The sequence below is a fragment of the Gavia stellata genome, chromosome 2, assembly GCF_030936135.1.
Source record: "Gavia stellata isolate bGavSte3 chromosome 2, bGavSte3.hap2, whole genome shotgun sequence".
Classification (NCBI taxonomy): domain Eukaryota; kingdom Metazoa; phylum Chordata; class Aves; order Gaviiformes; family Gaviidae; genus Gavia; species Gavia stellata.
This window is the reverse complement of record NC_082595.1, coordinates 33,365,176-33,388,351: the sequence shown is the minus strand read 5'-3', so window position 1 is coordinate 33,388,351 and position 23,176 is coordinate 33,365,176. Positions and strand designations below refer to the sequence as shown.

At 39.1% G+C, this 23,176-nt stretch overlaps 1 protein-coding gene across 1 annotated transcript in view; it reads left to right on the top strand.

Moving 5' to 3' along the window:
• The window catches only part of SMOC2 (SPARC related modular calcium binding 2), a 149,554-nt gene that overhangs the window by 105,667 nt on the left and 20,711 nt on the right, over nt 1-23,176 (top strand). The window contains exon 9 of the mRNA XM_059835164.1: nt 6,213-6,295. Within this exon, the coding sequence (XP_059691147.1) occupies nt 6,213-6,295 (83 nt within the window). The remainder of the gene's footprint in view (nt 1-6,212; nt 6,296-23,176) is intronic.

Below are 23,176 nucleotides of genomic sequence, written 5' to 3'. Positions count from 1 at the left end.
TTAAAGTTAATGTTGATCTGCTGTTTCTGGCAAGTTGAGATCCATAAACTGTCACAACAAAATAGTCCAAGTCTGGTCCTGAAACTGTAGGATCAGTACACATGTTGTGTGAGGACCTAGAGATGTCCTCTAGAGATTCCAGAGGCAACCTTTTCTGCTCTTCCTCTGTTCTCCGCATCTAGGTTTGTTCACTGTTTCTTGTGTTTAGTGCTAATCCTTCTTTGAATTATAGTTTAAATCATTTTATGGACCCTTAGTTCCTATTCTCGAATTTGAGCCCAAATCGTCTTGTGCTTGTCAAGCAATAGGAGTTCTGCTGATTTTTTTTGTAGTTCTTCTTTGAGAGTATCATTTTATTATAGAATCACAGAATAGTTGAGATTGGCAGGGACTTCTAGAGATTCTCTAGTCCAACCCGTCTACTCAAAGCAAGGTCCAGTTGGGCTTTTAATATCTCCAAGGATGGAGAGTCCACAGCCTCTCTGGGCAGCCTGTTGTAGTGTTTGATCATGATCACAGTTAAAAAAAAAAGCTTTTTCTTACATGTAAATGAAATTGCCTGTATTAATTTTGTGGCCGTTGCCTCTTTTTCTGTTACTGCACATCGCTGAGAAGAGTCTGATTCCGTTTTCTTTATTTTTCCCCCTTTGGATATTTATAGACATCAATAAGATCCTCCCTGAGCCTTCTTTTCGCCAGCCTGAACAGTCCCACTTCTCTTACCCTTTCCTTATTATGTCAAATGCTCCAATCCCTTAATCATATTCATGGCCTTTTGCTAGACCCACTCCAGTATGTCCATGTCTCTCTGTTTGGGGAGCCCAGAGCTGGACCCAGCACTCCAGATATGTCTCATCAGTGCAAAGGACAGGGGAACTATCACCTCCCTTGACCTGTTGGCAATACTGTTCCTAATGCAGCCCAGGAGGCTGTTGGCCTTCTCTGCTGCAAGGGCACATTGCTGCCTCATAGTCAGCTTAGTGTCCATCGGAAATCCCAGGCCCTTGCCGCAAAGTTGATTTCCCGCTGGTTGGCCCCCATCCCGTGCTGGTGCAGGAGGTTGATCTTCTCCAGGTGCGGGAATTTTGCATCTGCCTTATTTTGAACTTCATGAGATTCCTGCCAGACCATTTCTCCAGCCTGTTGAGGTCCCTCTGAATGGCAGCACAACCCTCTGGTGTATTAGCCACTCCTCCCAATTTTGTCTCACCTGCAAACTTGCTAAACTTGTTCTCTGTCCCAGCATCCTGGTCATTAATGAAGAGGTTAAACAATATTGGCTCTGGTATTGAACTCTGGGGCACTCCACTGGTGGCTGGCTTCCAGATGAAATTTGTGCTGCTGATCCCAACACTTTGAGACTGGCAGTTCAGCCAGATTTCAACACACCTCACTGTTCGTTTATCTAGCACATACTTCATCAGTTTGTCTATGAGAAAGTAATCAGAGACAGTGTCAAAAGCCTTACTAAAATTAAGATAATACCTGCTCTTCTCCCATCATCCACTGAGCAATTCATCTCATCATAGAAGGCTGCAGGGTTGGCCAAGCATGATTTCCTCTTCATAAATCCATGCTGATTACTCTCAATCACCTTCTTGTCCTTCATATGTTTTGAAACAGCTTCTGGGAGGATTTGCGTCATCACCTTCCCAGGAATTGACGTAAGGCTGACTGGCTTGTTATTCGGCTCCTCCTTGCCCTTCTTGAAGATAGAAGTGACATTTGCTTTCTTCTAGTCCCCAGGAACCTCCCCCAGTCACTACGACCTTTGAAATATAATGAGAGTGGCCTCACAATGACAACAGCCAGCTCCCTCAACACTTCTGGGTGCATCCCATCAGGTCCCACGGATTTGTGTATGTCCAGTTTGTTCAATAAATTCCTGACTTGATCATTCTCCCCTGAGGGTAAGTCTTCCTTGCTCTAGACTTTACTACTGATCTCAGGGACCTCGGATTCCTGAAGACTGGTCTTACAAGTAAAGACCAAGGAGAAGGCGGCACTGAGTATTTCTGCCTTCTCTATGTCCTTTGTCACAAGGTCCCCTGTCCCACCCAGCAGCAGGCCCAAATTTTCCCTAGCCGCCTTTTTGCTGCTGATAGGCATGTAAGAAGTCCTTCTTGTTGCCCTTCATGCCCCTTACCAAGTTTAGCTCCAGGGGGCTTTGGCTTTCCTAACACCATCCCTGCACACTTGAACGGTGTCTGTACATTCCTCCTGTATCACCTGACCCTGTTTCCACCCTTTGTATGCTTCCTTTTTAAGTCTAGATTTTGTTAGGTGCTCCTTGTTCATCTGTGGAGGCTTCCTGCCACATCCTGCACATCGGGATGAACCATTCATGAAACTGCAGGTGGTGATCCTTGCAAATCCACCAGCTCACTTTCCTATTAATATGTATAGTGTGTATGCAGTGTGTGTGATTTTGGCTTCTACTGACATACAGACTGGAATTCTAGGTCTTCCCAACCCCTTGATGAATCACCTATGGATCTAGAATCAGTCTCCGTCTTTTTTTTTCCTGTTTGATCTGCTGGCCTCTTGTGTTTGGCAGCTACACAGTCACTCCGCTGTGGGAGAAGAGCTGGCAGGGAGGTCTTTTCACATGTCTCCAAAGTTGGAAGGCTGGCAAGTTGGGTTAAATCATCTCATGCGTATGATTTAGACACGACTCTTCCTTTTGCTCAATCACTGCCCTGCCTGATGACTGATACTCAAAAGATCAACTGCTGTGGTCTTGACCATTTCTAATTTGTTCAGCTTTGCTGGACTGATGGGCAGTTCTCAATGGAGCTCTGAGGAAGTAATATTTAGTAATGTCCCCGGAGAGGACATTTCTGAGCACAGATGGGTAAGTAGAGTACTCAATTTTAGGAGTTTCATACTAAATAAAGAATGACTGGTGTATTTAGGAATCTACAGTCCTGGTAAACAAGCAGGTGGGATTACTGCCTGGAATTCAAGAGGAGTGTCTAGACCTCATTTCTGGGAAAGATTTAGCTGGGCTGGAATCCCATTAATTATTTCTTGATTTTAATTTTTTTTTTCTATATTGATAAAATTAAACTTCTTTTCTCTAGCAGAGGGAAGTAAAGGGGGATCAGAATATGATGAGAAACATACAGTTGTCTTTTTGTAACACTTATAGAATGGAAAGAGTGAACATGTGAGTCTTTCCTAGTTTAAAGAACCAGGAGCTCATGCAAAATGGTGTATGCTGTCTTCCAGCTTTCCACTGCAAAACGCTAATTAGAAGAGTACCTGTTAAAGCTCTACTGCAGGAACTGGTAGCGTTAGTACTCCTGGTAGCAAGATGGATCCATTGCATCCTGGAATCTCTGTTCTGCAAATCTGGATTGAACCACTAGGGCATAACAGTGAAAGGATAGACAGATCTGGGAAGCTGTTGCCAGAGCAGTTTAGCAATTTGCATGTTGTTTGTTTTGAATACATTCATGAGGATGAAATTTGTCATAACATCAGGCTCTGAATACCACAATAAATAGTAGTCTCATTAAATTAGACCCCCCAAATGAAGGGAAGTTATTAATACTCGTTCATCTTCTAATGTCCTGTCATCTGAAAAAAAGATAAATCATTTGTCAGTGATGGTATTCCAGAAAAAAAATAATGATTCTAGAGTTCAAATAAAGATTTGTGAATGAAGAAACACTCTAGGACATTTAAGACAGTAAAACTCACAAGAAATAGGTCAAGTTGTGGTATAAAGCTGGCTTTTATGAAAGCCTAGAGGAAACACTCATTTGACTAAAAGGAGGTAATGCATTTAAAGGGTAGAAACAACCATTCCTGTAAAAGTCTATCAGTATAGCCCTCTCCAGCTGGCTCCCAATGCCTCTTGGACGTCGCAGCATGACCCTCAGCCTTTTTGCTCAGCTGGGCCATCAGTCTGTGTTCTCACATGCGACTTTTTAGCAGCTAAGGTCATGGGCAAAGTAATCCCCAGTCCACTTGCACAACATTCTCTAAATATGAAAAAGAACATAAATCAGCTGCTTCATGAGGCTGCCCACACAGTAGAATCCCTGTGAAAGCCTCCATCCTCTACTGCTTTGTACACCTCAGTAAATGTCAGTGCTTCCCAGCAGACTGCTCAGAGGTACAAAGCAGCCTTCATAAGCCCTTGCCAACTCTAGATATACATTTGCTGCTAAGGATTCTTTCCCCTTTAAAATTCAAAAGAGTAACTTGGGATGTCTTTTGATTACGTTATTTTTAACTTGACAGTGCTCCATTCTGACATGCTATCCCTTTTCCACTCTTTCCCCATGAAAACTGAGGCAAATGTGTTTTTCTTATCAATTCTTAGCATGGCTGTTCCTGTATGGTAAATTGCTAATGATTAATTTTCTTTCTTCAGTTGCTTTAAAGAGTTAAATGTAGACTTTTCACATTGCAGCATTTTAACACCTATTTGGCTTTAATAGATTTAGTTTGTATATTATGAACTGCATGTGTATTTAACAAAGATATAAGCCAAAAGGGTAGAAAAGTAGAGGCCAGAAAAGAAAGTGTAGGCACAGAGCGGTAACAATAACGGAAGAGGACAAGGGGAATGCAGAGTCAGGTATCAGATTAATAGGGGACCAGGCTGGTTGCCAGATACTGCATTAGTGAGTATTGCTCAGAGATTTCCCATTCACTCTTTTCTTGGCTGACTGAAGTGGTCATCCATCAGGTATCTGAATCCAACTCATGCTATCAAAGCAGCTTCTATGCCTGCCATTCTTTAGGGAAAAAAAGTGCCTGTAGCTCTCCCATGTCCCTGAAAACAACACTGTGCCTTCTTGCAGCAACCAAAATTTGATGGGCCAGTAGGCAGTTTCATCAGATCATGTAGAAATAAATTAATAACTCAAAGGAAAAATAATTTTTTTTTTTTCATTCTGTGTGATAATTAGGATCAGAATATGTAGGTATTGTTCTTAGGGGCAGTCTGGCCTGGACCCAGGATATAGCCACCATTTAATGCTTTTAAAAAGAATATTTTATTCCAAAAATTTGGATTAGTATAATTTAAATAGACATATTAGTATGCCACTCAGTAAATATCATTTTGGGGAACTTAGAATAGGAGAATTTCAAAGAAAGATGAGGAGTTATATAAAATATGAAAGAACCTAGATTCAATGAACAGGTATGTATGTGCACACACATGTATGTGGACACAAGTCATATTACTGTGTTTAACTGAGAACTGAAACTTTCTCTGAAATGCTACACACTAAATTCTGCAACTTCAAGCTACTGTAGGAGAATGAGAAAGTAACATTTCTCAGAAAGAGATTCTGTCAAGCTGAGTGAAAAACTACCGTGCATCGATAGTGGGACATAAGAAAAAAGGAGACATTCAGCAGCAGATGCTCCCATGCCTTCCAGTCTTCCATAAAAGATATGGCTAGTGCGTAAGTCAGTGTTTGTTGGAAGTACAAATAACACAGAGTTTCTTGTTACCAGCTGGACTAACAAAGCGACTTTAAGTGAACTCAGAAAGCATAGAGGAACCAGAATATTCAAGTAGCAGGTGGAGATTCAGTCTTTTTCACAATCCATTTCAAATTCCCTTCCTTCTGGAAACCCTATCAGTTCTTTGCTCTTGTTCAAAATGTTAGCTGTTCACAGTTAGCCCTTCTTATGTAAACTAACTTTTTTCTTTTGAGAGGATACAGTAGCACATGGCTTTAGATATGCAGTAGCGACTAACTACAGTACCGGTCTTGCTGTGATTTTGAAATTGCTTCTCTGGTGTTTTCTAACATGAATAATGTGTCAGATGTCAGAATTTGTCACATTGTTTATGTCTTTTTGATTTGGTAGGTGTGAAGAGAGCCTGACTTTGGTTTTGTTTTTGTGGGTTTTGGTGCTTTTTCCAAATTATTTTTTATTATGTATTACTTTGTAGCACTTCCCTACAGTTTCCTCCTTCCTCAGTTTTTCTCCCTGTAGAATGGGCTTTGGAATAGATTTTTTAGTTTGGTGTCAGCCACAGGAGAATAAAAATGTGCTGGCTTCTTTGAGGTAAGTGGAAAATTGGCAGATGAATTTGCATTGCCACTTCTGAATGAAAATCAAGCTTATTCCCTGAATAAAAGAAGGTATAAGTTTAATTTGGACTACAAAATTGGAAATAATTAGTTCTAAATCAAATGAACCTTGCTGCTTTTATTCTCTCCCTGTTTGTTCTTTAGGTATGAACAACCTAAGTGTGATAACAGTGCCAGAGCTCACCCAACCAAAACAAAGGATTTGTACAAAGGACGCCAGCTTCAAGGTCAGTGAAAGAGATAAATTTGGTTTCATGCATTCCAATGCTTTGTTTATTCACTGCAATAAATTAGAAAGCAATTTCTTACCCTCTATCAAAACAATGTATCTTTTAGCTATCGCTATATTGATTTGCCACTGACTGAAGTCTTCGACTTTGGAACAATGTATGTAAATATGGGTCTTGGGATGTTGTCAGAAAAAGTAAGCCTCATTTTTCTCAGTAGTTTAAAGGCAGTCACATTTACTTACTGGAATTATTCTTTGCTGTTGTCATACCAGAGGAGACAGCAAATATGACCAGAATAATTTGGTCCGTACTTCATAATCCTTGCTCAAGCAAAATCCATGGGAAATTGGCTTCAAATCAGTCTAAACCATGTATCATCTACTTACTTTTTTCCAAGAGTACCCTTTTCAGTTTACCTCAGAATAATATTATTTTATTCTTCTCTGTTGTAGGAACAAACCTTGCTGTTTATTAGATTTTTCATTTTTTCACACTTTTTATAAGTGTGTGAGAGATCTTACCTCTGGATAGTTGAACACAGACGTCAGTAGACTTGCTTTCATTTTTGAAATGGCCTTTTAATATGTTTGAATAACTTGAGGTGTAGCAGGTTTAGCGATATTACATGTTATGAGGGAATTATGAATCACTGTCAGCTATTGTAAAGAACGAGAAACAAGCAAATAATGTGGGCAGATTTTTTGTGTCATGAAAAATATTTCAGTTTAGCCACCCAGAGAAACATCTAGACAATAATTCTGAACTAAACATGCCCATCAGTGTTGAAATGCATATTGAATGAAGCACACATTAACAGTCTCTGTCATAAAACAAATTTAATTACAAGGTATAGTAAAAAAAAAGTAAGAAAGATGAATTATATGTTATTATCCCATATATAATTATATGTTGTGTTTTACATGAAAATAAGTCAATCATAAGATTAACTGTAAGCTGTCCAATTACTGTGGCTGTAAAAATGGCAAGTGTGACCCAAAACCACATCTAGCTAGGTATGATGGGACAGACAGACAGGAACAGGACTGACAAGGCAGACAAGGAGACATTAATGCCATTTTAGATAGCCCTGGTTTTTTTTCTTCTGGATTTTATCTAGAACGGCGGGTACAATTCTGGTCATCTGTGTTCAGGAAAATGGACACACAGGAGAAGTTAGCTAGCACTAATGTATCAGGGAAAGCAGCTACTGTCCAAGAGAAGGCAGCTAGCATTTGCTTCATTTAGACAAAAAAGATGAGGTCCAGAGGCGGTATTGTTCCTCTGAGACCATGAGGAAGAGAAACTGTTTTCCTCCATGACAATTTTGGCACAAGAAAAATAGGTATGAACTACCCTGAATGAATTTCACCTGGGAGCTGTAAAGTGGTTTCCAACTATTAAAGCAGTGAGGCAACAGCCTTCTAAAGGACTAGTAATGGGGCAGAAGATCTCATTAGTTTTTTAGGTAGATCTTGATTACTTTATGAAAGAGTCAGTGGGAGACAGGGTCAAATGAGTGATGTACTCACTCCACATTATGGCTTATCACTTAAGATACTGAACATGTCTATATTCTAAGAGATGAAAAGCTGATTTACACTAAAAATTCACCTTGGAGCATGAATTTCACAGCTCTTACCAAGTTGTCTCCATTTCTCTTCCTTCAGAAAAAAAGGGATGGAGCATGTGTGACTTGCAGTTTTGCTGTTCAGCTGCTCACAGAGTTCAGCAAGAACCATATGTGCCAGATAAATCCTCAGATATCTGAAACTTAGTGGCAAATACTCCTCTGTAGACAGTCAGATTGGTGATCCATCATTTCACCAGTCAGTACTTGCTTACTGAAGTTACTTACTGCTGTTGTAACTTCAGGGAAGTTAGCAGGCATTTCAGGGATAATTTGGGAAATATTTTGGACCTTATTGTGGCCTTTCAATACTTAAAGGGGACTTACAAGAAAGATGGGGACAGACTTTTTCATAGGGCCTGGAGCAATAGGACAAGGGGTAATGTTTTTAAACTATAAGAGGGTAGATTCATACTAGATATAAGGAAGAAACTTTTTACAATGAGGGTGGTGAAACACTGGAACAGGGTGCCCAGAGAGATGGTAGATGCCCCATCCCTGAAAACGTTCAAGGTCAGGTTGGGCAGGGCTCTGAGCAACCTGATGTAGTTGAAAATGTCCCTGCTCATTGCAGTGGGGTTGGACTAGATGACCTTTAAAGGACCCTTCCAACCCAAACTATTCTATGATATTTTACAATTCTTACTCCATGGAAACCAACAGAAAGTTGGCCATCTTCAATAATTTATTTCAAACAGCACTTGCATAGTTACAGACTTGGATAATTACTTGATTTCGTGCGTGTTTTTTCTGAGTGAAAAGAACTTGCACTCACAACAGAGTATAGCAGAGCAGAAGCTGAAGAAACAAGTTTTGCACTAAAGGATATCACTTGCTGGTCACTCCTACCTTTTGCTAAAAATTTTGCAGAAGCATTTGCTAGCTGGAATCTTAAAGGGAGGCTGGGCAGGTGAAGGGTTTTAAGCTTTCACACATCTATTTCTTATCCAAACTGGTAGTGCTGTTATACAGTACAGTAATAAAGATTTATCCAAAGTCAAGATACTTTTCCAGTGGAAACAATTAACAAGAACTTTTCATGCTGTAAACTCCTACCTGATAAATTCATTTTCGTTAAGTTAGGCAATTGTCTTTTGATTTTTTTTTTCTGCTTTATGGTATGTTGCATTATGTGAGCTGTAGTCCAACAAACCACTGCAGCAATGTGAGCTTGTAATTATCATATATTATTATGTATGACATGGATCTGCTCTCCCATATTTTACATTGCTTAATCTTTGACTTCCAAATGCTTTATATTATTTTAAAATAAGGCAAATACCAATATTTCCTAACATTTCTTAAATACTTATGGACTAGCTAGAAAAACCTCCCTCTCTACTCTGCAGCAGCATGGAGTAAGTACATGCCTGTAGAAGTAGCAGGGGGAAGAGGTTACTTCACAGTTCCAGTTGTGTTAAGGTGTTTATTTTTCTTTCTCTCTCTTAAGTCTTTCTCTTTTCTCACTCTCAGCTAGTCTATTAAATGCCCAAGTCCTCAACTGGCAAATTTCTCTCTTATCATACAAACACTACATCAAGTAAAAATTAATTGATTTTATTTTAGACAGCTTTTTGAAAAAAGGAGGTTGAAAGAGGATCTGGCACAGGTGTGGCTAGCTGTTAACAAGTAACATGTAAAATTGCACAAATGGCTAATACAAATCAACTTTTTAGTAGAAATGAACGACTGTTACTCAAAGTTTCTCCATTATAAGCAGTGTTGCAAAGGCATGTTTGCATTTGTGTTGTCTAAACTTAAATACAGCATCTGATTGCTGAGTGGTGCCAGGACTGAATAAAAAAATATAGGTTAATTGTGTACTTACTTTCAAGAAATAATACATTTTTGAAAGGATGGGTTTGCTTGATTTGCAGCTTGTACCCACAAAAATGCAGTAGTCCTGGGTAAAACCACTGTGACCGCCTGCCATGTAAAGCCAGGAAGATTTTAAAACAATTACTTTACTACTATGAATGATCTTAAATAGGATAAACCCCACTGGTACATCCTCAGGTGGATTAAATTGTCATAGTTCTGCAGCTACGCTGATTTATACCACCTGAAAATTTGAACCCATTACGTGTTAAGCCAAATATTTTTAGCAATAACTTGCAGATAAATCAAGATGCAGTTTTTGGCAAACACTGATATCTTGTTAAGGCAAAACTGTAGAAGGTAAGGGCCCCTTGGAGTCTATGGCAAAATTCCCACCGATTTAAACCGAGCTAAGAATATATCCTCACATCCTAAGGGTAACTTAATAGAAAGCATCTGAAATTGAAGGCTAATCTAATGTTTGTAAGAACGATCCAAGCCACCTGTATCTGTTAGATTGGCCTGGAAGTTATATAATAATAATTCTTCCCATTAGATTTCTAGTCCTTTTTTTAAAGCCAAAGCATTTTTCTGAGGTTACTTGTGGTTTTGATCCTTCTCAGAAACTAGTTATTCTGAGATAATGAAAATGAACCCAAAAAGGAGTCTAGAGAATGTCATATACTGGGGAGACAGAAGGGTTTTTTACTTTTCTCACGGTCAGAGTTTTCAAACGTTCGTGTTTTGACCTTTTGTTCCCCTCTGTGTTATACAGTAAAATGGAAGCCCTGTGAAGAACTGATATATTCTGTAAAGAGTCTTGAATGGTTTATTTCAGGCTTTTGGATAACTGGTGTGTTAAACAGAAATTCGGTTTTCTACACAAGCTGGTCAAGAGCATTTAAAAGGGTATAGCATGGAGGCTAGTTAAGCTAAACCTATAGTATGATGCAATGAGGTGTAAGTGCCCCTGTATTTTCCTAAAATCACGAGTGGTAACAGGTCAAATTCAGCCAAGCTGGAGAAATATCTGTTCCTGGAACTGTATTTTTTCAGGCTGCGTCTATGGGTGAAGGTGTTTTCAAGCATTATGTGTATTCACTAGTTTTTAATAATCAGTAAAATATTTTTCAGCACGCACCCTCAATAGATGTATATTTATTTATAAATTACATAGATGTACTATAGTATTAATATATTAAGTCCATTGTAAAACATACCCAAATATGAAATTAAAAGAGGATGAAATAAAAATGAAATAAACACAATTTTATTTTTTAAATTTTATTTATTAATAGTACAAAAAATACTTTCTTCCTGCACTCCAATTGATTGCCTTGTGCCCCCCCTAGGGTACCTGCACCCCACTTTGGAGACCAGTGCCTTAGATAATGGATAAAATACCTGTTCATAAAGCTAGTCCTTCCTCTGCTGTAAGCAACCTGGAAGAAAAGGACTTGGATATGTAAGAGAGCAAGAAATGATAGCATACTGAGACAGAGCCAGACCACTCAGCTAATTTGCCTCAAGGGCAAATCTTTTTCTTATTTAAAAAGTATGCATCGAATGCAAGAAGGCTCTGTTTTAGACTCCGCTGTGTGTGAGGGCTGGATAAACTTTGGATAATCCTTTATATAGTTTAAGATTTTTGTATTCTTACTTAACCTGTGAATTTATCTGTTTTTCCTGTAATATAATTTTCGTTACCAAGACCTGAAATTTAAAAAGTAAGTAAGTGGAAAAATTTGAAAAGTATTATGGGAAATGTGATTTTACTCACACAACATTCTTGAATTAGAAGTACCCTTATCTTTTGTGCAGAAAAAAAAAAAAATCCAAATGAGTAAAAGGCACACAAGCTTGAGAGAGAGAGACAATGTCAAGCTGGATTTTCAGATTTTACTGAGTTTCTATGGTTTTGTGGCTTTAAGTCAGACCATTAATTTTGTTTACATTTCATTTTGGTTTGTTTAAATTTCTCCTTTTCTTTAACACAGTATGTTTTTTGAAGTTCCTATAGTGATACTTCCTCTCATACAAAAGGATAATTTGGGAGGGGAAACTGTAGTTTGGAAATGACAATGCCTTATAAACTGTAACAGTAATATAATCTACTGACTTGGATGAATGTGCAGATTCAGTAAGTCCATATACTAAAAGTCCTGAAAGTCTGCCTTTTCTATTTTCTCAGAATAACATAGCTCTTCACTGCTGAATATTTCCTTTTCCTGAGGTGCTGATCTTAATTAACACAGCTGGAATCCAGTAGAATGCATCAATTGCATTGAAGTTACTGTAGATTTCTACTGGTGAAATAAGATCAGCATTTCACTCTCATTTTTCTCCTTCCTGGCAATCCCGCAGCTCTCTGAAAAGCCTCACTTCAGATGCTTCTCATTACAATTTTCAATCCTAGAGCATTTCTCCAAAACGATGAGTATTTTGGGTTTTTGATAGAACTGAGTTAATAAGCGTTTGAAAGGTTTCCATTTTTAATGTCAAGGGTTTATTCAGTGACACAAGAAGGATCGAAAATAGAAAAATTGGCATCTTTGCTCAGCCTCTGTGAGACAGATTTTGAAATCTCAGTTTGGACAAGAGTATAGACCACTGCACCCTCCTCCCCACAACCCAACCCAAAACCCAGTATTTTCCATCAGGGCCTAAGCTCTGCTGATCTCTGTGTTGGTACTGTGATGGTCTACAGTTTAAGTCAAGCTAAGAATGTTAAAATATTACTTAATTGAAATGTACTGATGCATGTCCCTTGTATAGTCAATCAACTTAATAAAAAAAAATTCCCTTAAAACTCTTCCTTAAATATGATTGTGTTGACTTAGAGGATGTTTTCTGATTTCACAGCCTACTAGTGACTCTGCTCTCAGCTATTGTTTTGTCCTACGGATCTTCATAAACTTAGTTTAACCTTGTCATTCAAGCAGTTAATATTTTCTCCTCAAAATCATGCATGAGAGCTGTTTAACTCATTTGTTTATTTCACATTTGTGTTACTTAAGAGAAACAAAAGTATTCTAACTGCCCAATTTTCTTCCTATTGGAATGGCTTTATGTTTCCGATGGGATAATCCAGCACTGACCCTGAACAGTTTATGTTTTGTGGAGCAAAACTCATGATTTAAGTTATGGACGAATTATGTGTGAGTAAGTACAGTTTGCTTTTGGTTGTTGGCAGTGCATCTTCTTTTTCCAAAGTTAAAGAAAAATAATCGGAAACGCTCAAACCACAATGATGAAAGACCCACAGCCAAACAGCCATCATATAAAGTGTCTTGCTTCAAAGGCATCTTTAAAAAAAAGAAAGTGATAGAGGCTTAGCTGCTCTTCCTTTTGAGGTATGTTCCATTACACTTTTACAATTGCTCTGCTTTTGACCATAAGCACATCAGATTTCATAAGGCACCAGACTATTTCTCAGCTAAAATTTTGAGGTACCACCACCAATTGACCTCATCTCGCTTACTGTCGTTTCACGCAGTTCTTCATTTCCTCTGTGTAGTCTGGTACCGACACCAAGCAGAAAATAATCTTACCTTACTACACATTCTTAAACGTTTGAATGACTAAAATTTTGCTTGTTTTTAAAGGTATCAGTTAAGTAATTGAGCATTTCTGAACATAATGCAGATTATATACACATGCCTGCCTTCCCATGAGCTTCAAATTGTTAGGTCAGTTGGCATGTAACTTCCTCCACTGAGCTGTGATTTAAAAGGATAATATTTTTATGATGCAACCAGCTTTTTGGCTGCATGATCTAATATTTAAAATATTCCTTTCTGCCCTTGAATCTTAAAGCTCCGAGTTGTCAGACAACCATTTGAAGATGCTGGCTGTTTCGACTGAGCCTGTAACTATTGTCCTGAGCCCTATACTGCTTTATTTGCCAAGAGATACTTGGCAAAAAGGCTCTATACGGAGCAGACCTGCCTAGTTAAGTGTTTGAACTATGACCAGGAAACGGTGGTGCAAAGCCGGTGCGAACCTTCATGGCAGTGATGGCAGAACTGAATAGCTGCGTGGCAAGGATGAAGGAGGGGGCTGCCTGGAGCCTGGCAGGGCCTGCAGGGAGGGCGGGAGAGGCTCGGCTCGGCAGCGAGGTGCAGAGGGGTGCTGGAGGGCCAGGCTTGCTCCCTCTCAGACCCATAGTGCTGGGGGAGGCAGGGGAATGGCTGCTTCCCCTTCCAAAGCGGCAGCTATCTCCTCCAATGTATGGGGCTGCAGGAGGAAGCCCGACTCTCCAGCCCTCTGCTATCCTGAGCAGCTGGATGCCTTTCCGATACTGTAGGCTTCATATAGGTTAGTGACAGGTTGATGAAGACTTCTTCCCACATGTTACAGTCCACTACAATTACCCCGTGCTGGCAACCTGAGACAGTGGCCGTGGGGGATGCTGACCGAGCGAAGATGTGGGTGTCAAAGAGGAGATCTGCGTGTCCGCAGTGCAGTAAGGTTAATGCAACGCCAGCGCACATGGTGGGTGGGAAGAGGGGGTGCACGCAGCACATGGGCTGGTATCGCAAGCACTGGCTCAGTCAGAGTGCCCACACAGTAACACAAGAGGTTATCTGAGTACTGAGTAGTGGTGGCCTGGGGAGGACGTTGGGCTAAGGCAGTACTTCTCACGACTACATAGGTCTACTGGTCAAACCTCTGTATAAAGAGGGAGGTCTGCACCAGTACGTTCTGAGGCCATCACCATGGCTTCAGAGCAGCTGAACCTCCAAAGAGGACTCTGTCTCTTTAACCGACAACAGTTTGCTTGGGCTTTTGGATTTAGTAGCTTCAACATTATTACCCAGTTTTCTGGCTACATGACTATATTGCAATCTCCCAGTGGGCAGTTTTGCTCCAGAGGAAGGAAGGCCTGCAAGTTATTTTTCAAGGCTCTGCAGATCACATTTATTTCCTGCACACCCTCTTCTGTCCATGTCCCCATCCTGTCTTTAGTTACTAATGGTCTGGCCTGAGTTCTTCATGTTGCTTTATTTTTGCCTCAATTTCTGGTCACTTCTTAACACAACAATATCTTCCCCCCAACCTAAAGCAGAAATATTAGTATCAAAAACAAAAAAAATGCTCAAGCACATAACTTAAGAGCTGCTGTAACTTCCAGTTATGTGTGAATTTGTCTAAAAAAATTACGGTGAAAGCATTTGAGCTACTAGTAAAGCACCAGTGAAAGACACAGCTGTGTCACAGCTAGCAAAAGAGAAAGGCTGGCTAATTAAAGGTGAAGCTACTGGCTCAGCAATAGCATTTCATTCATTGCACTATTTAATATTAACCTATAATTTTATGTTTATTTTAAAAGGCTGTATTATGACTAATATACACTGACTTCGTTTGCTTCTCAGTATTAAAAAAAATTCTGGAGGCTATGCCAAAGAATATAAATCCTGTTTCTCACTTCACTTGTTGCTGTCCTCTTTTTCCAGCCAAATCCCTTGTTAAGTACAGCAGCCTTGCCTGCGGTGCTGCTCTGCGCCATCGGGTCCTGCTCTCAGTGGGAGCTGAGAAAGCCCCTGCCGTGGGACACCTCCAGGGGACACATGCCCAGAAAGGCACATTCTCTTGTGTCTGGCTGGTTTCCCGGAAGGTTGTCACCCTGCAGCTGTACAGTCACCGTCTCTGCACCAGCACTCTCCAAATGAGTTTCTGGTTGTGGTTTTTTGTCTTCTGGGCCAAAGACTGATTAAGTGAGAGAATGCTTTCCCCCAGAAATGCCTTTTCTAGGTCCGAATGCACAGAAGAGTTCCACTGACCCTCATGAAGCTGTGTTGGTTTACACTCATCAATGATGTAAATATGTGGACAAATGCTGCCCCCTGCACTTGATGATTTTGCCATTGATTCTGATAAGGATGGACCCTTTTCTTTGATCTTTACTAGGGAAATGATTATTTTGGAGTGAATGTATATAGACATACACGCATATATATAGATATATATATATAAAAATACACATGCTGGTTTTCCCCTCAGTGAGAAGCAATAAGCTAAATGAAGCCTGTTCACCATAAAACTTCAGTAAAGCTGAAAAAAGACATTTCAGAAAGATATTTTAATTCTTACCTTTAATTTATCTATACATTTTAATCCATACATTTAATCCATAATTTAATACATACAGTGTTCTAAATCCAGCAATGAAAAAGCTTTGGATGAAAACATATGTTTTTATTTTTCTTTTAAAAACCAGAACAGCATCATGGATAACAATCTCATTATCATGAGCATTATTAACTCATGGAGCTGATTTAGAGAGGGTTAATATTTTTTTTTGTCTTTTGCTGAAATGTTTCTAACCGCTCTATAAATCTGTGCTTATATTTAGCAGTTCTCTACCTCCACATGGTGTAATTTCGCTTGGATGTCTCTGAACTGCTTATAGGAAGGAGCCTACACATTAACAATGATCAAACCAGTGAACTTTCTACCTAAAAGCAAATGCTGTCTTGCAAGTCTGTGAAAGTTTGGACAGGCTTTGTAATGCCATGGCAGATTAGCCTGTAACAAGAATATATAATACACAGCCTTCCTCGATGAAACTCAGAGTGCATTACTAGTCAAACCACACTCGGCAGAGTAGGAAAATCTGTCATAGGCTTGTAGTCACCACACCAAAGAGGGGGGAAAAAATCATCAAGGCATTCATTCCTACCCATTCAAGCAAATCATCATTTTTGTAATATCTAAAAGTAGAATAGAGATTTTGGTATATAAATATTCAGTGAGTTCAGATCCTTATGCTAGAATTATGTCTCTGTGTCCCATTGGTATCTGGTTTAGGTTGAATCTCTTTCTGGAAGTGCCTGTCCCTATTGACTGTAAAGGGAGCAAGTATGACTAACATCAGTAGTTGAATATATTTTGATAGCTCAAGTTAAATGTTGTAATTCCCACCTTACCTGAACAGATCACGAAAATTAACAGCTGTGGTATTCCACAAGCAGTGAGATACAGCCTAGCTTTGTTTCTGCTGTGTTCAATGGTACTCAGCTGAGAGTGGATCATGCAGCAGCATTTTTTCTTGCCCTGTTCCACTCTGAAGTGCTTTTATCAGGGAAATAAGTCTGACGATACTAGTAGGGTAAGACAGCATCTGTTTGAAAAATGGCATTTTTTCAGATACTCCTTTATCTCACTTAAAACAAGTATTTGGAATATTACCTACACTGTGGATATTGGGTCGGGGGAAGGGGAGGGGCATGACTAATGGCCCCCTGAAACCAGTTTAGTCTAATGAAATCTTAAATTTCATTCTCCTTAAACTAGCACTTCATGTAGACTGCTCGACCCTGCTTACCGATGACAAGCCCCAAGCCTCTGTGCATGGACTAATAAGTACTCTGTACTTCAAGAGATTTCTGTCTGTCAGCATTCAGCTGCTCAAAAGTAGGTAGCATGTAGCTCTCCCTGGGGGTGAACAGAGATGCTCTAGAACTGAGAGCTCTGAGCCCTTCCTTTCTACTGAACATTACATTTAGTATCCTTTTATCTTTATTCTTTTTTTATAATACAAAAAAGAAGGAGGAAATTAATCTAAGTAAAATGTTTTGATGCAGAGATTAGCCTAATCAAGAAATCTGGAAAAAAGTGCAAAACAGTGCATGTTAAACAGCTTTGTTTCTTTTAGCAAAGGCTCTGCAGAAAATATATGTGAGTATTAAGAAAATCAAGATACTTACTGTCTTCTAAAAGAAGTCTGAAGTTTACAATGAAAATACCTCAGACCCTTTTAAAACAGCTACTTGTAAGGACATGACTACAGATACTGAGGTATTGTCTGTGCCCAGTACAAAATCCTAGCATAAGCAGAGTGGAACTTTGATCACACTGGAACCTAAAAGGCATTAAAATATTTGCCCTCGTTGAACAGACTTTGATGCTGTATTCGTAATGCTACTAAGCTTCAAGAAATGCATTTAAAAAATCTTGAAATCATGTCTGGTACAATGAACACATGGGAGAGGTATCTCGTAATAACTTGGGGCAACTGGATTGCAGTACGTGGGTGAGGAGTAGAAAAAAACAACAGAAGAAGCAGCAAAGATTGATGTACAATAAGCTCAGTGTTTTCTGCCAGAATGCCTGCAATCATTATCATCTCGCAATCTGAAAGATGGCAGGAAAAACTCATATGACTGAACGGAAAAGGTGAAAACCTTTTAGTCTGCCAGGGCTGTAATCATAATGAAAAATGACACCCAAACCTTATCATGGCAGTGAGTGGGAGTCGCATAATAAGATGCTATTTCCTCTAAGATGCATGGTATGGGGCTTCTCCTTTTTCATCTGATAGGGTATAAACTGAATAAAAACATGCCATTGATGTGTAAGGCTGTTCCCTGCAAAATGGGTATCTTGCTTTGTTGTGTTTTCATAGTTGGGTACAAGTTCTCCTTGATTATTTGACAGAAACAGCTCTCATGTTTGATCTGTGGACAGGGAAAAATAGATATTTTCAATTCTGAATGAATGTATAACTGCAACTATATTTTCAAGAGGGAACAACAATGGTTAGGCATTTATTCTTTGCATTGAATCACTGGGAGAAGCGTTCCAGTTTTCAAACAAAATGAGCACTTAGTTCCCAGTGAGTTCAGTGGGATTTTCAGCTCCCAGCATCTCTGAAAATACCCTGTACTGATAATGAATCACTCTAGTAATTTTCTTTTTGTATCAAACAGTGACTTTTTGAAATCCAGGCAGAGTTATGAGGTTAGGGCTTGTGAAAAATTAAGCTACTTCAAGACTTCCCACTTCCTAATATTTTGAGTAATTTAATGTATAATACAGAAATAACAGCAGTTTTGGCTGCTGAGTAATGACTGAAAGTGTCAAGCAATCAGTTTAGCTCACTTGTCACGGAAAATGAAGAAGATGAAGTCAAAATTGTTGATACTCGGATCTCACATCAGTTGGTATATTTTTCTGAAAAAAATATTAAGATTTTAGCCTGCTGCATTAATCTTTCTGTTGACTTACTTTTTGAGAAAAAGGCTGTCTCTGACAGTCAGAGAGTATATTTGATGCTCATGTTTCCTACATACTTGCATGGCTTACCTGAGAAGACCAGTGTAAGAGACAAAATCAGTGTTGCGTGCTCTCACTGAGGTTGATTTTATTTTAGAAAATAAAATACCTGTATTATGCAGAGTTTCCAGCTGAGGCCTAAAAGTAATGCCAGGTTATGTCCTCCTAGTCATGTGGGATCAAAGACATGATTGACTATACATGCTATGTCTTGGTAAGGAAGTGCTGCAAGCCTTGGTGCAGCCACAGCTAGAGGATGGCGTACCTGCTGCTATTAATACGGAGAACCTGGGACCAGAGATGAGCTTGGGAAGTCTCTGTGTTTAGTATAGTTAATTGTTTGCATCACAATAGTTTATAGTTGTATAGTCTGGGATCCCAGTGTTCTGGGCATTGTGCAGAATAACAAGATGATCCCTGGCAAATTAACAGTCAAGCTGATTGCAAAGCCACTTGGACAATGGGTGGACAGATGCCATCAACTGAAGAGGCAGTGAAAGTTCCTGCCAATTCCTCAAAGTGCTTCAGTCTGCCAACATGTGTCACCTCCGTTTCACACTGGCTGAGCTTAAGCCAGCTGGCTTTCCTCCAGGTCCCTTTTGCATCAGGTATTTAGACAACAGAGAATGCGTTTCTCTGGGCTCAGTGAAGAGATGTAGAACAAATATTCTTGTTTGCAAAGATGGCAGTGTATATAAGACTATCTCAATGGTTTTCAAATACATGATGTTTTTCTTCTAGTTCAATACAACTTGTAGGCCTGAACAACTGAGAGGAAATGAAATTACTCCATACAAACATCTGGGAATTCTTTTAAAGGATTCAGAATGCTTCACAAGATTCAGAAATTTGCTTCTCTATAGCTCAGCAGGAGTGCTACTGTTCATAGATTCCTGATGTTAGCTTATGGCAAAAATCCATGAATAATTTTGGTAGATAAATTATTCAAAATTTTTGCCCTTTGTGCTTGTGAAGTTCTTAAATTTGTTTGCTGTCTAGAAATGTCTTATGGTAAAGCCTCTTGCTCTGTAAGTCATCCACAAGCAATTCATTGTAAATATTCCTAAAATACAATTCATGACCTGCTGAACCCTGATCCTGCAAACACTTACCCACATTCTTCTTGTGATTAGTCCCATTAAAATCAAAGGAACCTTTACATGTGGTTGTAAAGTTAAGCCCAGGCATAAGTGTTTGTAGGACGAAGGTTTAGGTTGGTTCCATAACCCTTGATATTCTATGTGCTATGTAGTCACTGATTGCTAAATGAGATGCAGGCACTCAGAACCTGTGGAAAGTCAGGGTTTTTCAGTCCCAGGGTACTACTCCTATTCCCTAAGTGGGGAGTTACAGAATCCATCTTTACAAGTCTGAATTTTGGGTTCTTTGAGTACATAACCCAGATTTGCTGGTAGTGATCCAACTTGAAATTAGCTTTGGAACACAGTTCAATGCAAAGCAAAGGTTAGTGAATCAAATTCATTTAAGAATCAGAGTGAATATTCATCAGCTTTTTTTATGACTTATTCATCACTACAGACCCTTCTGTGTGTGAACTTTATAATGGGGAAAAGTACTGATAAACAAAGAGTTCCTAGGTTTTGTAGCCATCCACAGTTATAACAGAAAATGTTTACTAGAGCTGGGCAGATTTGTTCACAGAAAATAAACCTGGAGTTTGAAAAATTTAGCCATCTCTCTGAAGAGAAAAGTAAAATCTAGGCATAGCTCTTGACTGGCATATTCAACTATGTAGTTAGCTGTATTATATATACTATGTATCTGGTGGTGAACAGAATATACTGCATTTTGGATTTAACACATAAATTGCATTTGGTACTCAGTTCTACAATCTCACTTGCCATTATTCCTATGTTTCTCTCATTTTCAACATTTCAAGCAGGAAGGCATCATAAAAAGCTCCATTAGTTGTGTATGTATTTGTATATGTATGCATCTAAATAATCACCAGTGACTAAAAAGAGTTATTCCTTCATGTATGCTGGAGATTTCCATCCCTTAATTTCAGTTCAGAGAAGTAATATTTAAATGATCATGAAACAAGAGCTCTGAACCACTGAAGAAAGACAATTCCTGGGTTTACATTAAGATATGTAGCACGTATTTCCACCCTTAGAAATTTTTCAATATATCTGGTACTTGATCCGTTAGGCTTTGAATGCAGAAAGTCAATTTTAAGTTATTTAGAGAAGTATTTTATGGGTTAGAATTTTTATCTCCCTCTGAGATCTGTGTAGCTGAATTTACAGTATCAAAGAAAGAGGTGGAAGGATACAAAAAATATTTGTAATAAAATGTTTTAAAACTCTCTAAAATATTTATACAAGAGAGTTTTGGATTCTTTTTTCCCCAAATGATATGTGCTTGTACAGGGTTTGTCAAGGTGCGTTGGGGTATATTTTCTACTGGTGTTTGTTTGGGGTGATGTGCGCTTGTAATTTCAGCATACAGGAATAATGTGTTTCTGATTTATGTAGATTAAAAGCTTTTATATGATAGCTTACATAGCCCTAAATTTAAATCTGTCTTTATACTAACATGCACATTTGTACACACAGAGATCCTCTTATGCCTTTCAACTCACCCTCCTATGAAAGGGTCTTAAACAGGTTCTACTTACGAATATATTGAAGCCAGCTCAATAAAGAGTTTTCTCATGTATTGAATTGAACTGAACCCATTCTGTGAGCTGTATCCTATTTCTGCTGTTTGTGATGAACTGTTGTGACATACTTCAGAGAAACAAATTAAACTTTCCCTTAGCCTCACTCTAGTTGACTGTGCTATTCAAATTTAAGAAAACAGTGGTTTTGCTATCAGAATTTTAAAATTTGTTAAGTGTCATTTTATTAAGAATAAGAAAAATAAGTAAATACATACTATGTCAATACTTCCTCTAATGTTAGTTGATATCATCCAGATGGTTATAGAGATAAATGCTCGAAAGTAGCTTTGTAATTGACTTAGTAAATAATATTTTATTGATGTGCTTGGCAGTTACTTGCTTTAAAGAAGATTTTTATTTTATTTAATCTGTAAAACAATGGTTCAAATTCTGCTTCTAATTCATTGCTTTGAATTGAAAATAATCTCACTGTAACCAGTTCTGTTAGGGTTTAAAGTGGTACAAATGACACTGATCACCAGGACCGTATACCTACCGATCCCTACAAAGAGCTCAGTATCAAGCAGAGAACTCTGATATTTTCATTAGTATTTTTATTGCTTTTTATTTCACAGAAGGGAAGAAATAAGTGAGGTTCAGTAGCAAAGGTTGTTAGAAGATTTCAAGAAGTGTCAGCATTACAATCCAGGTATCTCTCACAAATACTAACTTTTCCTGGAGAGTGATGCTGGGACCTGGAGTGTGGATGTCATGTCTTCTGCTCTCCAAACATCTGAGCGGAGGTTTGTTCCTCTGCTTCTGCTCTCCTGCTCCAGAGCAAGGCAGCTCAGACGCTGGACTCTGGAGGGGCTGTGGGAGGTGATGTTGGGGTGACACCAGCTCCTTACACTCCTGTGCTGAGATGACTTGGGACAATCATCTCCTTCCACATGTGGCAGAGGCCAGCTTGCTCAGGCATGAGTCTGGGCTGGGGGCAAGATGTGATGAATGAACTCTTTGTATCTTTTCCTGTCAATAAGACCTAGCAGGAGTTTTGAACTATTCCCCTAGCAGAAGTGGGATGAACCACTCTGGCCAGCCCACCTTTCCTGTAGGCACATGTAGGTGCCTGCATTGTTTGCCTAGAGGTTGTTCTGTGACACATTCCTCTGGGGGAGAAAGTGACTCTATGCTGTGTCGGTGAGTTCAACAGCCTCAGGAGATGACAGGTTCACTGCACATATGATGTGACTCCTTGAGCATATCCATGCTCTCCATTTATCAATGATTCCCATGCATCTTAAAGCTACAGAGTGGTAAGTTACCATGAACAGCACTAGAAATCAACACATTTTTCACCCCTTTGTATCTGCTCTGCATACTGATCTTTCAGATTTCTCATGCAGACGTATTAACAAATTGGAGTCTACTTAAGCATGGGAGAAAATTTAACTTTCCAGCCCTTACAGCTGTGTCTCAACATCTTTTCTCTTAGAAAAGCAGGAAGATTGCTTCTGAAAAAAAAAAAAAAGATTGATGAATCTTGTGCTGTATATATTTCAAAGGACTACTTTCTGTATACAGTATGAGGTTTTTTGCCCTGGCAAGCCAGGACACTTAGTTAATTAAGAACTTTTGGTAAATATCTCTCTTCCTCCTTAATCATTTAGTGGAATCCAAGTTTTCCTGTCTGCTTGTGCAAAGCATACTTCAGCGTAATTAGAACACCAGCTGGGCTGTAGAGGCTGGG